Consider the following 16507-nt stretch of genomic DNA (forward strand, 5'->3'; position numbering starts at 1 on the left):
GCAATATTTTTCCTTTTACTTAATTTTCTGAATTAAATTTCAATTAAATTACTCTTGATATCTCAAGGCCATCCACAGTTTTGAAGCCCATTAAATGATTTAAAATTTACTTAATTTATAAATAAGAAAATGCAAAAAAATTTAGCATGACAGACTGCTTGTTTCGTTATTAATTTACCCCCAATAAAATTCCTAACCATCCAACTAATCCCATGACTAATCCCCCAGTCTACCCCATAAATATGATTAATTCGACGGCCAAAACCTCCGACCACATTTCCCCCGGCCTAATGAGAGCAGCTTTAATCCATGGCGCAATAAACAGTTCTCCGTTGCGGATAATAAAAAAAAATGTAATTGAATTTTTTGTTGTTCATTCTGTGAGTAACGTAAAAAAAATCCCATCGAATCAAAATGCATTAATAACGGGTGTATTAATGGCCAACATTGCCAGGGCAATATATCCACGGCGAAGCCACCAATGGCCAACACAAGATAGCTCCCATGGCACCCAACTTTTCTTTTCGTATTACCATTAATACCCATGTGTGTATGTATATTCCGTGGCTCCATGCATATAGACCGGTATTGCCCCCGAGCCTCGTAAATGGACTAATTACTCACCGATTACGAAATAGTGTTTGGCTCGGTTTGCGGATTTCTTATGGCCGTCATTAGTTGCCGATTCCCCGGGAACACGCATTATGTAATAACAATGTCTCGTGTACAAGTGATCCTGTGTATGGCGCACTATGAATCCTGTAAATTGTTAATATGAGAGTAATTTTTTCAATGTTGTGCAAAAATTTTCAGTTGAATTGTTGAGTTGTTCTTGAGATAAAATTTTTTTAATTCGTTTAAATCTCAAAAAATCATTTCTGCTCAATTATTCCCCTAAACTGACCCTCATTGGGAAGATTATAAACACATAAGTTGTACATAATATTATTATATACACTGCCCCAGTAATAATTAATATATTATCGTATTATATTTAGATTTCAATTGAAAAGTCGAACAGAAATTTCATTGGCCTCTCATCACGATTGGTCCCCGTCTACAAAATTATATGTACATAATATACGTTATGTACTGTATATTATATGTATATTATATGTACATTAGTTTGGAAATTGGAATGAATCCCGCAATTCCATTAAATTTTCCTCAAAAAATCCACCTCTCGCCGCAACTGTTTCCTCGACGTTGTCTCTTCGTTTAGAATAAATCTCGCGAAAATCCCACCGACATAAATCCGTACGTATATCATTGAAACCGATGAATCAGTCTATTACCGAAGGTAATAGGATCCCAACTTAACCAGGATTCAAGGTGATTTTCCCCATTGATACATTGTCTTCCTCCGTTGAAAGCCCAGACTGAATTGGATTGCATCATCTCGAGAACTGTATGCGACAGCCGATGGACAGCCAACATTGGATTACCCGAGTCCTGCACAAATATACGGAGAAAAGGATTCACACAATAGCCCAAGGGCTGATGGGCAGTTGTCGTGGACAGCTGTCCATAAGAAAATGCCCGGTGAGACTGATAAGACTGGAGATCTAGCCGACTGAACTTGGCGTGACGTTTGACGAGTGTCTTGCTGCAACCCTATCGTCGGTAAAACTCCGTCAACCTGTGCGGGAGGGCAATAATTGGGTGTGAAAATACCATCGAGCCGACACTTAAACGCCACTCGATACGATATCGCGTCACAATATCGCGAGATATTCGATGCGATAGGATTTTAATTAAAATAGTCTCTCAATATCTTGGTGGCGTGCTGCGGTGATGATTGCCATGTTGATTTATTAATTCACAGTTTCTTGATTACATGTTCCAGGTGAGAAACCGTACCAGTGCACGTGGGAGGGCTGTACGTGGAAATTTGCCCGTTCCGACGAGCTAACACGGCATTATCGAAAACACACGGGACAAAAACCATTCAAGTGCCATTTGTGCCAGAGATCATTCTCCAGAAGTGATCATCTGTCACTGCATATGAAGAGGCACTGACCGTTGGACTATTTCATCGCACGGTACATTGTACATTTTCAATACATCACGAGAGCTCACGCTGGACGAGTTGATGATTTACATTCGGGACCTGAGAATAATTTTTTTTCCTTTTTTTTTAATCTCAATTTTATTGAGAATCTACGATCATTAATAGGTGACAAATTTTCAAACGGATCAATTCATGTTCACTAGGATTTTAGGGCTTGCGTAGGTTATTTACGATAAGGGGAGTTGCTGGAGATCGTTGAGTTAACGACTCGATTATATTCATATTTAATTTATAAATCATATTTATATTTTTTTTTTCTCTCTCTCGCGGTTTTTACGTAAGGCCAGCTCAACTAGTCTAGAGCAATTTTATCAATCTTAATGTTACGGAGGGTAAGATGAAATGGAGCCAGTAAAATGTTTAGTTCTAAGGTTTTCAATTAAGTATGATAAAAAAATTGTTGTTAAAGAGAAAAAAAATTAGTATTCTCCGTTATCCGGAGCTTGGGACTTAGCATGCTCAGTTAAATAAATAAAACAAATCGTGATCGCGTACGTTAATTGTCACACTGTATCGGTATCAATTGATCGATAATTTCAAGGCGAGACATTTTTCGTTAGAAATTAAATTAATGAAAAATAAGAATTTCGCGTTTAGTGGAAGGACAATCATAAACCCCATTGTTGAATTCACACCTGAATTTACCGAAATTCTGAAAGTATTACGGAAATGCATTATTTATTATTAAAATAAAGTGCGTCAAGGGCCGTCGACGGTGGGCGTAAGTATTCTCTCCGAGGCAATGAAAAAAAAAAATTCCTCAACGACAATTGAGGGTCGGTATTACATTTTTAATAAAAATTTGCGTGAAAGGTGCCAAAGTAAAAAGCGCGCAAATTCCTCATTAGGACCAAGAATCTCCTCATTGTCTCCATCCTTTCATTCACACCAATCGTTTCACAACATAACGAAACAAAATAAAAAATATTAAAACATTAAAATCAATTCAACACTGCCCTAGATCATTCGCCGGAGAATGCCCGACAACTTTTACCTTTAAAATCGCCTAAATACGCTTTCAGAATGATTAATCGATCCTACAATTACTCTCGATGCTAAATGAAATCGGATTGCTGGTAATCTCGCTTGAGAGAATACGAAAAAAAATATTCTGAATGAGGATGCTTCAACTGCTTCTGCTCATTATTTTCGACGCTCTACTCTGCGTTCTAAAAAAACGTAGATATAAACGTAAATGTACATAGAAAAAAAAATCTGCGATAAAGAGAAACGTAAATCGAGGCGGTAACACTGAGAACTTTCTCTCGTCAAGCACGACAATACACAAGTAATATGTCTGAAGTATATAATAAGTTTTAATGGTGGTTAGTCGAGACAACAAGACGCAACGAGATGCCAGTACATAGCCAGTGTTCCTCTTTCCTTTCATCTCTTTTTATTTCTGTTAATGTAGCAACTGATGGATTCACGCGGAATTATTGAACGAATTAATCATTGTTAAAATGTTACATCTGGTTGGATAATGTAACTAGTGCCTTCTCTAATCGTTGTTACGTGAATCGTCAGTACGTGGTGAGAAAATTTTTTTTGTATCGAAAACTACTAGTGCCTTATCGATTATCAATTATGCCAGCACTTTGTGAATGTGGAAATGTCCATTGGTAAATTGACGGAATCGTGGGAGTCGTCTGGGTCTTGCGTGAAGCCTTTGATTTTCATTCCGAGGCTTTAAAAATGGCGGCGGGTGCACCTCGCATTTTTTAACATTTTCAAAAACATATTTATCCTCTTCAATGAACTGTCAATTAATAACGCAAATTTTTCCCACATTGTAATTATTTTTTTTCTCTCCCCCCCTGTCGTTTCTGCACTTTTTTTTGTACTGCCTTACGAGGGACCACGAGGGTGCTTTTAGGAGTCGGAAAAATGGCCTGACATCCGTCCAAACCTATCAAGATACATTCCAAACCGCGAGGACGCATTCCAAAATGAAAAAAATTGTTGACACGTCTCTCGTTTCGTTCGTAAACTTGGCCTCTGACCTCATCCATCCATTTTCACCGCCTCCATTCCCCTCAAGGACGTGTGACATTCCGCTACCACATGTGTCCCTAGGTCAACGGTTTCAAAATGACTAGACACGAGTGCAAAAAAAAAAATTCTGTGAGTAATGGACGGTGGACGATGAAGAATTAGGTTCGCGCAGAATCAAAGACAGAGCATTATAGGTCGTTTCTCATGGTAATGTCCCATTGAAAATTTTTCCGTAACCGTAGATGGGTGATACATTGAATGGGTGAGGAAGTGGCTGGAGGAACAAACTATTGAATGTGAACGGTTTTTCTTTGAAGGCCCCACCCAAGGAAATTAGCATTTCAAGTGCCTTAAGAGACGTTAACCGGCACTCAACTTATCGAGGTTACGCAGTCAATTAAATTAAAATATAGATTAATGAAAAATTGTGGGGGAGGGAGGGACAATTAATGATCATTAGCTCGTGAATTCGTTGTAGAATTCCAGCGAGAGGCTGCTTTGGTTTATTTTTAGCAGTTTAATAATTTATTGTGGGTGAATAGTGGTGAGAGAGAAGAAAGTTTCTAGTTTTTACAATGAAATTGTAAAAATTATTATGAGTAGGGTAAAGTCTCGATGAATAACATTAGGCAATTCTGTGAGACTCATTTTTTAAGTGATAAAATTATGGAATGTCGAGAGTGGAAATTATTTTTCTAATTTCAATTTTTGAATTTTAATTGCAGATTTGTTTTTGTTGAAATGATGTAAGTTAGACTGAGGATAAATTGTTTTTCAGATATTTAAAAAATCAGAACATAATTTTAAATGTGTGATAATTCAAGGACAATTGAACGGGTGATAAAAATTTACGAAATTTTTCCTGAGAACTAGAAACATTTTTTTTTTCGAAAATACCGTAACGGATATATAGGATCAGGAGAGGGTCCCCGGGGCAGTGGACGTCCCCCCCGTATTCTCAATTACCCCAACTATTCAACCGACTAAAATCGATGCGATCGATAATCCCGTGCCTCCCGGTCAACGCGAAAAATCGCGAGTCAACGCGGAAAACGCGGCCAGTAAACACATGTTGAATGACAGAGCAGAGAGAACAGAACAGACCGACAGGTATTAAACAGCCACACACACGCCCTTCCCTTTTCCCGCAGCCAGGCACAGCCACTAAAAAGGAACGGACGATTAAGTTTTATCAGCCGGTTTATACCGCGTCGAGAGGGCCCAGAAATTGTGGAAATGTGCTTAAGGGGAGACTCCACGGAAATTTCAAAATTCCAGGAGCCATTATTTATCGCACTGCTGCATTTTCCACTTCGATTTTCATATTTCAAAAATGGGAAAAAATGAACAGAAATAATTCGCTATTAACCCGTGAAATTCATCCCTCGATCGATCGATTTTCACTGAATATATTCGACTAAAAAGACTAATAAAATCAATGAAATCTTTAAAATTCAAACGAAAAACCAAAATACAATTTTTTCTCATTTTTCCTCATTGAAATAACTCCGAAAACTCCTGGAAATTTCCTCAGGGTCTCCCCTCAACCCTCTCCAGTCTGTCCAATTTCCAACGAGTGGCAAACACTAGGGAATAAGTAACTCAAGTTATTAGGAAAGAAACGACAAAAAGTATAGCCCATGTAAATAGTCTGTAAATGTTGAATAAAAAAATTGTTTCTTAAGGTAATAGGGAAAATAAGATAAATCGCACTAAAACGGAATATCGTTTGAGCCTACGAATAAATTACGTAATCCGTAAGTTTCACTCTGATAACCAATGGGGGCCAGTAATTATCTCTTGGATCTCGCACGGATTTATACATACGCTCTGTGCGGTGCTGTGGTACAGTTTGAGGCGAAAGGGAAATGCTCATTAGGATTCAATGTACTTTTTTTTTTTCTTCTCTGATACGTACGTTTTATTTCTCTCGTATATTTCGGGCTGATGGACGAATCTTAGTGCCTCGTAGCTCACATTATAATTGTTGTGTGATTGAAAAATGTGTGCTCGACGAATTGTGATAAAAAACAAATGAATAAAGGGAAAATAAAACAGATAAAAAATAATCTGCAATAAGGGAGCTGTTGCTACCAGCTCCAACGTTTACATTATTTATAACAATTTTTATCACGGACATGAGAAGCGATAAAGAATCGGCTAAAATTACGGCCGATTTTGTTTATTTATTGCGATTGTTCTTCACCGTGCATCGACAATAATGAATTAATCTCGAATAATTGTTACGAAAAATAATGATGAGTGGAATAAAACATTTCAATTTGTCTCAGACTAATGATGCAAGTTCCGCACCGCTGCAAACTATTAATTATTAAGGATAATTATTGTAATACATAGGGCACGATAAACGTAGAACAATGATAATATATTGACAATTGATAGATTATATATCATAGACATTCACTGTATAAACGAAGGCATTATACATCTATTAAGGAATTTTTACACTTGCGAGACTATCGTTAGGCTTTATTATTACTTGCCAGTGGTGGGCCGACAGTGGATAATTATTAACGGCGCTCAGTGGGTATGTTAATCGGTAGTTGTTGAAAATCAATTGATAAATTTGTGAATGATATAATTGGACGATTGAGGAGAGTAATTTTAATGTACATTTTTTTCCCGGTTGTAATGCATTATCACTCGTTATTGTATATCGATGTCTTATTTGTTCATTCGTTTTTTTTTTTTCGTATTGGAGATAATTTATTTATTGAACTGTCCACCCCCGTGGCAGAGGGGTTTGAACGAGCATAGTAAATTATATATTGCACACGAAATTATATATTTATATACATTACGATGCAGTTGGAGGGGAGAAAAAAAAATTGTATTTGAGGATAAACGCACAACATTGTACCATAGACGGGTGAGAGTCGTGGGGATGTTTTATATTCACTTCGGTGATGTGATGTGACATGACCTTGTGCATTAAAAAAAATTTACACTGATGCAGAAATAATCGATCACACGATTGAATTATCGATGTAAGCTTATTGTAATGAGCAAATTGTTACGATGGTGATTGTTCAACATTTTTCATTATTAGACTACTGTTTATTATTCCCCCCCCCCCCTCGCTATCATCAATCATTATTTGAATTATTTTTATTATTATTACTTCAATATTATTTTTATCATTATTATTACTGTATTTGGCAGGGTCATGAAAGAAATTAAAGTTTTGAAAAACTTGATTCTGTGTCTTAATTTATTTTACCCCCTGTGACCTAGAACTATTCAACAATTGTAAAAATTCACGTTAATAAAATTAAAAATGTTAACAATGAGCGCAACATTAAATATTATGTTAAATTAATTACTCCACAACCATCGCAAACGACTAATTGGTGCTGACTTCCACCGGTGAATCAATAAACAACCGTTAAAATATTTCTTCAACAGTTGGATAATAAAATAAATCCGATAAAATCCAGAACTAGTTGACATTAATAATGACATGAAAAATCATCATTACAGACAAATCGTCGACCTGCAGCCCTCCGAGTATTTAAAAACAATTTAATCGCCGTTGATAATCGTAATACAGAGCAGCATAACTCGGTAATGGATAACAAATTGACCGTCCAGATACGTCCTGTGGCCAAGTGGAATCCACAGGGCGGGGTAAAAGCCGGGTATTTGTGTGCGTGAGAGGGAGAGCAACGATGAGAGGACGCGAAAACCGATTAAATATCATAAAAGGGAATTACGAGGTTATCGCGGTGAGACCGGTATTGCTTTAGCCGTTGGAAACGCGTGCCACAAGTGAACTGAAACCGACACATGACTATTCACAGAGTTTGAAATACACCGGTCGTGAAAACTAATCAAACTCGTTTCAATAAAAATTTTCTGAAGCAATAATAATGTCTATTCCATCTGGTTGGGATGGAGAATTGTGAAAAATAATGGGGGAGGATAAATTGAGGGGGACTTATTAGTCAGCCAGCATTCAAGTACACTGGGTGTACTCATATTACTCGAATGGCAGTGGCACTCACGATAAGAATTTGCGATAAGAGTGTGTTGTGAGGCCGACAAATGCTGGAAAAATGAACACACCAGTTACGTACACTACATATTTTCCAATTGCATTCCCCTTGACTTATGACGCCTTATTGCATCGGGACAAAGAACCTCGGGGCCAATTTGTGCGCTCACACGTATTTACCTTTCTCGGAAAATTGTTTTTTTTTTCAACTAAAAAAATATTTTCCCGCGTTTGTGGACCTCCCGAATGTCAACAGCCCCCTGAGGCTCGAGAAAAATCCGTTTTTTTCTTCTCAAAAAAAAAATTGTAGACTCACCCCTTTAATGTTTTTTATAAACTAAACTTTTAGTGCATTTTTGCATAGAAGAGCTGTTAAATTTTGATGTTAATGTAAAAATAACGTAAATCTAATTAAATTAAGTCGACTTACAAACTTTTCTTGTCGCTGTCAACCCCCGACCGAAAGACTGTTTACACTACTTAAAATCCCCTTCAGCGATTCTACCCCATAAAAAAGTAATAGGGAATTCCTCCGAGAAATGGTTTTACAGCGGACTCTAAAGCAAATGCCATAGCTGTACATCGAAGGGAGAGACTAGAGTAATCACGATTCCAATAGAGCCAGAACGCCAGGGGCCTGACACGAGCCAGCCCATGAGGAAAGGACTCAGAACAAGGCGCTTTTACGGTGTCATCAAGTTTGTAATCTCCAATCCCTATCGTCCCTGGCAATAAACGCTGCAAAAGAACTTCCCCCGCAGTGAAAAACAAAAAATGAAAACCAACGGTGGAGGAATGAGAGGTGAAGAAAAAAAAAAAACCTCTACAAGTTGCACTTGAACTGTGTGAAGAGTGAGGGCGTTCACGTTTTTGCTTCAGTTCTCTTTAGCCTCTTTAACTGTTGCCTCTGGTGCAGGTCATATGAGAGTTACCCGGGGAATATCGGTACGTTCGATCTTTACGATACGGGTTGATCCTCCGAACCTTTCTTCACCCCCTTTTGCCACTCCTACCACTGACTATACCTTGTTGCATTAACATCGAGCGCGTTATCTTATGTAAATTAACGCGCCACGACAAAAACGCATTCACCGGGTGTAAAATGATTTTAATGGATCGAGAAATCCCGGTGGAAGATTATCCTGGAAGTGAAAATCATATTTAAGAGGAATTAAATGGATTTTTGTCCAGTGGAATCCACATTTTATCGGTTCAGGGGGAGAATTTTCTGTGTCATCTGAGGCATTAATTTTGTTACTTTCTTGATATGTTTAATTACGGGAGGATGATTCATAATTACCACCCGTAATTGCTAATTAGGATTTTTTAATAGGCGGAATGGAGGGAGATCAACGAGCGCTGGAAATATTTGCGATCGCAGCGCACTCTGAAGGGGAGAAAAAAAATCTCAGGGGCCATCTGACGGAGGGAGGTGGTATCCAAGATGGCGGTGACCCATGAGTCACCCACCTCGGATTTTTAAACGGTCCTCACAATTATTTATTCTTCTTAAATCATCATCAAGTTGTTTTATGCGGTTCTCAAAAGGTGAACAAATTCATCAATCAGTCTTCCCCATTTTTTAACCCCCTTTTGCCACAGAATTCCCGGTGCAAAAAAATCGATTCCATTTTAATTTTTTCCACTCACTCCCGCAGCCTCTCAATAATCGTAAAAATTCAACAGTCATTTGTCGGATAGAAATTCAACACGAAGAAGGACTCACCGGTGCGTTTCTCGAATTAATTCGAAAGATACGATGTACCGAAGCCAGCTTAAGGAGAATTAAGATTTCCACCGACTACCATGTAAGAAAGTACGAACAAGAAAGGTCAACAGCAATAAATCCCCTAATACGTCACGACACTGAGTTTTCATACTGATTTAGTGCCCAAGCAATTGGACTTTCCCCACTATTCTCGTATTTACAACCTGATTTTTGTCGGTCTCAGCGTTAAAAATCGGTATTTTACGACAATTTTCCGTACACCAGGTGGAATTCCTCTCGACTCCCATCCATGGGATGTTGTCCACGTGCCTATCGGCATTTGTAGAAAATAATAAACATGAAATGGAGAAATTTCGCGTTTCGCACCCGGTTCTCCCAACGATTGTCCCTATTCCCGCACGACTGCCTAAATATTCAATTAATTTTTAATTAGAATAATGAAGAATTATTCCAACGATCGATGATTCCTTGATTTCGAGGGGTTTTTTTAATTGAAGAGGGAAATTGTTGAGGAATTGTTTATAAATACATATTTTTATAAATAAAAACTGATGATGGAAAATCGTTTCTTCAATTTTTTAACATTTTTCAGAAGTCAGTGGAATAATGGGGAAAATAGTCTCGATTGCCACGCGAATGTGCCCCACCCGATGTAATCCAACAAGTCCAATTCACACTGGTCTACCCGATGCCTTTCTAGACCCCGCGGACTGTCCATAGAGGTAAAAGAATATACAACAAATACAGTAACGCTCTCGTGCCAGTGAACTCATTCTTGCGTCGGGGCATTGTGCAATTTAATTTGTAGCACAACCTTGGGCGCCATAAAACTCACGACCACGTCAACGTTAATTGCTTTACCCTCTCCCGCAAACCCTGTGCCTCCCTCGTCGCCCTTCTCCGGGTATTTGTACGCACGGAATTGATCGTATGAATTCCACATGTTCGGGTGAGTGATGGGAAATGAGGTATTTATCGAGATGGAGTCGTTTATTAAGTTCCTCGTGATGGAATTCCGCGGGGAGAGTAGAATGTGTAGAGATTTAATGAGGAAAAAAATTATTAAATTCACTTCTTGCCCTTTCGCTACTGTTTTTCAATTAATACTTGAGTATAAAATGTCCAGTGAATTTTCAATTATATTTTACTTTGCTAAATGTCTTTTTGTAGACGAAACCGACTCCTCTCGCAGTCGAGTCTTCGCGCAATATCTGCGAATCTAAGAGAGATAACGCAATTTTCGTTATTACATTTATTGTAGATCGTAAGTAGCCCCACACAAAAGGTCATAACAAAAATTTTGCCATCTCCCTTAGATTCTAAGATATTAGATAAAAACTAATCAATACTCAAACGCGACTTATCCTCGTTCCCTTCTCAAAATCAGAATATATTGTCCGAATAAATAAATTTAAAAAATTCCAAAATAAGGAACGACCTCGGTGATCAATAAACAAGGAAAAATGTTTGGTTTCACCGAAATTCCATCTGAAGAATTTAAATACCAGGAGAATGAAATGGAGAATTGACAAAAAGACACTCTCCACGCATGATTTTTAACGACTTAAAAAATATTGCATGGGACTAGCGGGCACGATCTCTCCTCGTATACAATCGCCTCTTTTACGATCATACTCAGTCTGAATCTGCTTGCATATACCCATGGAAAGCCCATAGAGTCCAGATGATCAGCCGCGGGGTGACGGGAAAAAGTTGTGTATCACGTATGCACCACGTGAAAAATCTCCCCTTGAGGTGTTTTAAGGCGCCTTTTTAAGCCCCTGTAAATCACAAAATGCTTCCAGGTTGCGCTGAAACCTGGCCAATCACTTTTACCACCCGCCCCCCCTTCCCCCTCTCTTCACCAACACACAATTTCCTCCCCCTTTCCCTCCACCACCCCGCCGAACAGATTAGAAACAAAAACGTGGGAATAAGTATTTTTATATCATCAATTCGCCGCTAATATCGAGTGGACTGCACACGATGTTGAAAAAATATTGTCTTTGATGGGTTATAATAAATATAAAATTTATTTATGATGACTTAAACCGTAGAAACACCTCACACGCCTACTATTTCCTAACGATTCGCGCACAGGATTATTGATGGGCTAGCAGATATAAAACGTAATCATGGTAATTACTTATCTATTTGATGATTTTGCGTACGGTGAAAGCATAAACATTTTTAACTGTGATTAGAGAGGAGTAAGTGTAATGTTTAAAGCTCACCGTGCGAAAATACGTACCATCTTTATATCATATCCGGGGGACGCGATACGCACATGTAAAATATCACCGGGTTTTATTTCATACGCAAATTTCTGCCCCATCACCGACAGGCGCCTATAATATCTGGGTTTATGGACTACCGGGTGCTGGGAATTTATTGAAAATTATTGCGGAGAGAAGGTGACAGGTAAATTGATTTGTCGGGGCCAAATAAATAGGAACTTGGAAGAGTTCTTAATTTTTTTCAGGCGGAGAAATTTCCAGATGGAAATTCGTGACGTCTGGGAGTAAAGGAAGAGGCCAACGAAGTCCAAAGATCGTGGTAATTTTAGTATAAAAAATTTAACTGTAAAAAATTACAGAACTCGAAATTCTCTGCTCATTAGGGAATCGACTTGAGAATTTTGTCAAAACCGTAATTTTTTTAAACAATTAAGATAAAAATTACGGTGGGTTTTAGAAACATTTCGTGACAGTTCCCTAAAATTCCCATTTTTTTCCCCCCGGATGTCCACCAGGAAATGACATTCCGTGACACATCAGATAAGTGAAAATTCACGTCTTCCAAAATCACCAAAATCCTGAATGTGAATGTGTTCTCGTAGTAGACGTAATTTAGCAGCGATGGTGTCACTCCATGGAGCAGTCCCTCGTCGAGAATGAATGCCGGTAGGCGATCAGTCCCCCGGACAATTTCATACTGGAGTATCCATTTACCCTGGGCGGTGGTCCCTCGTTATATCCGGGACAGGCGCGCAGGTCCGCGGGCGTGTGCATCTGATAGTCCACAGAGAATTTATGGCGACCCTGATGGTTCATTTAGTACTGACATCGACAACCGGGGCTTAATATCTCTCTCTCAGTTTCTCACTCCCACTGTTGTTTCTCACTCGTTGTGAGTCCCCTCAGTCCCCGGTGATGTCGTCACAGTGTTTCTGTTGCACAGCGTATACCCGTATATAACATACGGAAATATCTTGTTAAAATGAAGATGGGTGGCCGGTTAGTGAGTGCAAGTGCACAAGATTCAATTGGCTTTATTATGGAATGATAAAACATTAATATTGATAAATAACATTGGGAAACTGCACTTAACGTTCATGAAAATATTTAAGTTTTGATGACTTCGGTCGATTTAAAAGAAAAATTATTCGCTAAAAACCAATTCTGGCTTTTCCTTTTCAATTAGTACTGAAGAATTGATTATTTAAATTAACTTTTCAATGTTTAATCTTCAGAAACATTCAAGCCCCAATTTTTCTGAATATTTCTAACCGAAATATTGACTTTTTCATGAAAAAATCTCTTTAAAATTTAATGAAACCAGAATGCAACGTTTGTTTAGTGAATAATAAACGAACAAAGACTAAATAATTTCTGTAGAAAAGGTCAAGGACCTGGCGATGAATAAATAAATACCACGACCCAATAAAAATTATCAACAAAATGTTTTAACCCACGTCAAAGGCTCAATTGATTACTCCACTCAAAAATTAAAATTCTGCATTTCTCCCCGGGGAAACCTCTCAATTCCCCGGTTATGACGTTTCGATGAGCTCCCGATACGCCGTGGGGATATGGTTAATTACATGGACGAGTTGGCATCGATGCTCTCGGGCTCCCGTTGAACCCCTAGTGCGGTGCTCCCGGGCCCTTCGGTGAGTGAGTCCCCATTGGCGAAGATGGCATCGTGCACACTAACGAGTAACAAGTGGCGTGACGTTTCAGTTAGGCTTGACTCCTTGGCGAGAAGTATCCAACAGTAGCCACCAACCTCTGGTGAGCTATCGGTATGCCACGATGTGCCAGCATCGGCTTCAACTCAACCACCGAGGCTAATTAACTCACTGGAGATTCATTATCGACACCTCAACACTATCCTTGTGTCTTAATTTAAGATCGAGTTATCGACGTTATGCGGAGAATCGTCGAGAATTCTGATGAATGCAGAGATTTTTAATTAATTATTCCCTAGATATTATGGAGAGATGTTAACATTACCTTTAAATAATTTATTCGTTCATATGAATTATTTATTTAATGTAATTTAGAATATTTTGAAGCCAGAAAAAGATGAAAAAAATTCTTTCTCTCATTTGAATAGAAAATTTATGGATTTTTGTAATGAATTGATTTTCATTTAAATAAATATGCGAGAGAATGAGAAAATATTGTTGGTATGCACCGGATAATATTAAATAAAAAGCTATATTTTATTCAAATGATCCCTCGGGGAATCTCCAAGTGCTAATATGGATTTCGAGTGATTATTTGTTAAGACCCACTGGGGAACTTAGCATAAATGCATTTGTGTACGGGCATTAAGTTAGTTACGCTTAAATGCAAATTGATGGCTGTTAATCGATCTGTTTGCGACCTAGGGAGCTTCCGAAGTATAATGTGAGAATCCCCCTGTCGTCTCCCGCGTTGTTCGCGTATTTTTTTGCTCCTTGAAAAAACGGATTCAATTTTCACGCGGAGAAAAGCCCTTCGTCTAAGACACCGAGGAACGAAAAAAATCTTCACATCTGTTAAGTCCAGATAATCGGAAAAAAATATAACGCTAAATTGTCGCGAATGTATTACCAACTGGACTCGCAGGGGTTGGCCTCGGTACAAAGGACGAAAAGCCGCCTCGCGAAACAGTTTATCGCGCGCCTCAGACTCTCCCCCGCTGATTTGTTTTAGAGGTTGAAAATCCCGACAAGACGACAGCGAGACGACGAGTACCACATTCGTCTTCTTCTTCTGATCGTCCTGACGCGCTTCGCATCAAAGTGAATTCCGGGGTCGAGGGGGAGGAGAGGGGGATGAATCTTGGAATCTGCAGGCAACTACTAGGCACAGGAATTTTTGTAAGACATCGTTTAATGCATGTTTAATGATCTCCCCGATGTTTACATGACATTTTAATGTCATTTAATGCGAAGGGATGTTTTTTAATCGAATTTCTGGCGGCAGAAGTTCGTGAGCGCCGTTTTAAGACCCTAAACGCCATCTCCGAGGGGCTCGCAAAGCTTCAAGTCGCATTGGTTGATGGTAGTGACGCAAGCCATGTTATCGTTGCAGAAAGAAATTAATTTAATTACTCATTAATATTCGTTGACCAATCAATGAGTTTTTAAGACATGATAGAGTTACGTCTTATAGTCCCAGGAAGAAATAAATGTGGAATAAAATAATGTCAATTTTTTATGGGTTAAAAATTAGGTGAGAAAGACTTGACTTTTGCTGTGGTTTTCGTCACATCAAAATAATAATTCTGGGAGTGCATATTAATGGAAAAAAGAAGTGCAAATAATTCTATTTAGGAAAATAACAGATAATGTTGCTTCAAAAAAGTGACAAAATTTTATTCATCTCCAGTGACAAAAAACGAGAAATTTCGTCACGAAATCCCTCCTCTGACTACGACTTATCCTTGTAAACGACTCTGGACAATGCCACGTAAGATTTTTTTGTAGACTGATCCATGTACCCAATGGGGCCTATTTCACAGTCAGCACAGGCTAGATATTTAACATTTCCCACTGTTTTTGTGACACTCACATTTTCGAACGTATACATGTCCTCCACCAGCCAATAATCCTTCAATTTCTCGACTTTCTCCTCCTCTCCTTCGTCCCGTTTGCTACGCATATGTGGAAGATCGAACTAAAAAATCCAGAAAAACAATTCATTTAGATAAAAACTCTCAATTGAATCAAATGACTGGACTAATTCGATTCGCACTTAGACTTGATTGTTATCCTCATGAGATTAATTATTTATTGAATGAAAATAACTGCATTGTTCATCTGTTTCACGACTTTTGGAACTAGACTATATTTTTTTACCTCGTGAGTGAGAAAAGTTCCTGCAGATGAGCTCAAGATCACTGAGGAACAGAACTGACAGCAAATTCTGGATTTATTCCTCCCATTCTCGTCGTATTTGTCTTCGTGACTGAATTTTGCCATCGACGACATCATCACTAATTACTTAATGTCACTAATTAAGTAGTATAACTGATTCTTCTGGAATAAATAAAAATACTAAATTCTAACCCACAACAACGATTCCAAACCCCAGGACTTTTGCTTCTTATGCTGATGAGTTTTTATTTACTTTATTTACCTCAGTTGCACCGTAAACAACGATTTTATTTGTCTCGAGTCTCTTTCTGATCAACAAAACATCAAAACCCAATTTTCTTGACTATTTCAAACTACAACTGAAGTGCTAAACTCATCAGAAACGACAAACAAAGTTCCCAGCGACATTTACGTGCAGTATTTCGTTAAATAAACAAAAAGATCTGATAAAATTACCAGTGAATCCTGAGTAATATCATCGACGTCTGACACCGGCGAGTGCTGGGTATCTCAACTACACACTACACTCCACAACGAAAACTTCTCTATTTGTATTTCACTGTCAACATAACCTCATCTTCACAAGTGATGAGTGTCGCGAGCAGTCGG

The 16507-nt window shown here is 38.4% G+C and overlaps 2 protein-coding genes across 7 annotated transcripts in view; one reads left to right on the top strand and one right to left on the bottom strand.

Annotated features, from left to right (window-relative positions):
* Positions 1-7284, top strand: part of LOC135168246 (Krueppel-like factor 3) — a 152392-nt gene extending 145108 nt beyond the window's left edge. The window contains exon 7 of the mRNA XM_064132240.1: positions 1847-7284. Within this exon, the coding sequence (XP_063988310.1) occupies positions 1847-2019 (173 nt within the window). The 3' untranslated portion in view covers positions 2020-7284. The remainder of the gene's footprint in view (positions 1-1846) is intronic.
* Positions 1-16496, bottom strand: part of LOC135168252 (guanine nucleotide exchange factor MSS4 homolog) — a 124818-nt gene extending 108322 nt beyond the window's left edge. For 4 of the 6 annotated variants that reach the window (XM_064132249.1, XM_064132253.1, XM_064132255.1 and 1 more), the window contains exons 1-3: positions 16355-16496; positions 15881-16060; positions 15594-15698 (exon numbers count right to left, since the gene is read on the bottom strand). In XM_064132249.1, the coding sequence (XP_063988319.1) occupies positions 15594-15698; positions 15881-16015 (240 nt within the window). In that variant the 5' untranslated portion in view covers positions 16016-16060; positions 16355-16496. Of the gene's footprint in view, positions 1-15593; positions 15699-15880; positions 16061-16160; positions 16332-16354 lie in introns of those variants that run through there. The other 2 variants (XM_064132251.1, XM_064132250.1) reach the window with 2 other exon arrangements.
* Positions 16497-16507: the final 11 nt, after the last annotated feature.

Source organism: Diachasmimorpha longicaudata, chromosome 12 (genome assembly GCF_034640455.1).
Source record: "Diachasmimorpha longicaudata isolate KC_UGA_2023 chromosome 12, iyDiaLong2, whole genome shotgun sequence".
Taxonomy (NCBI): domain Eukaryota; kingdom Metazoa; phylum Arthropoda; class Insecta; order Hymenoptera; family Braconidae; genus Diachasmimorpha; species Diachasmimorpha longicaudata.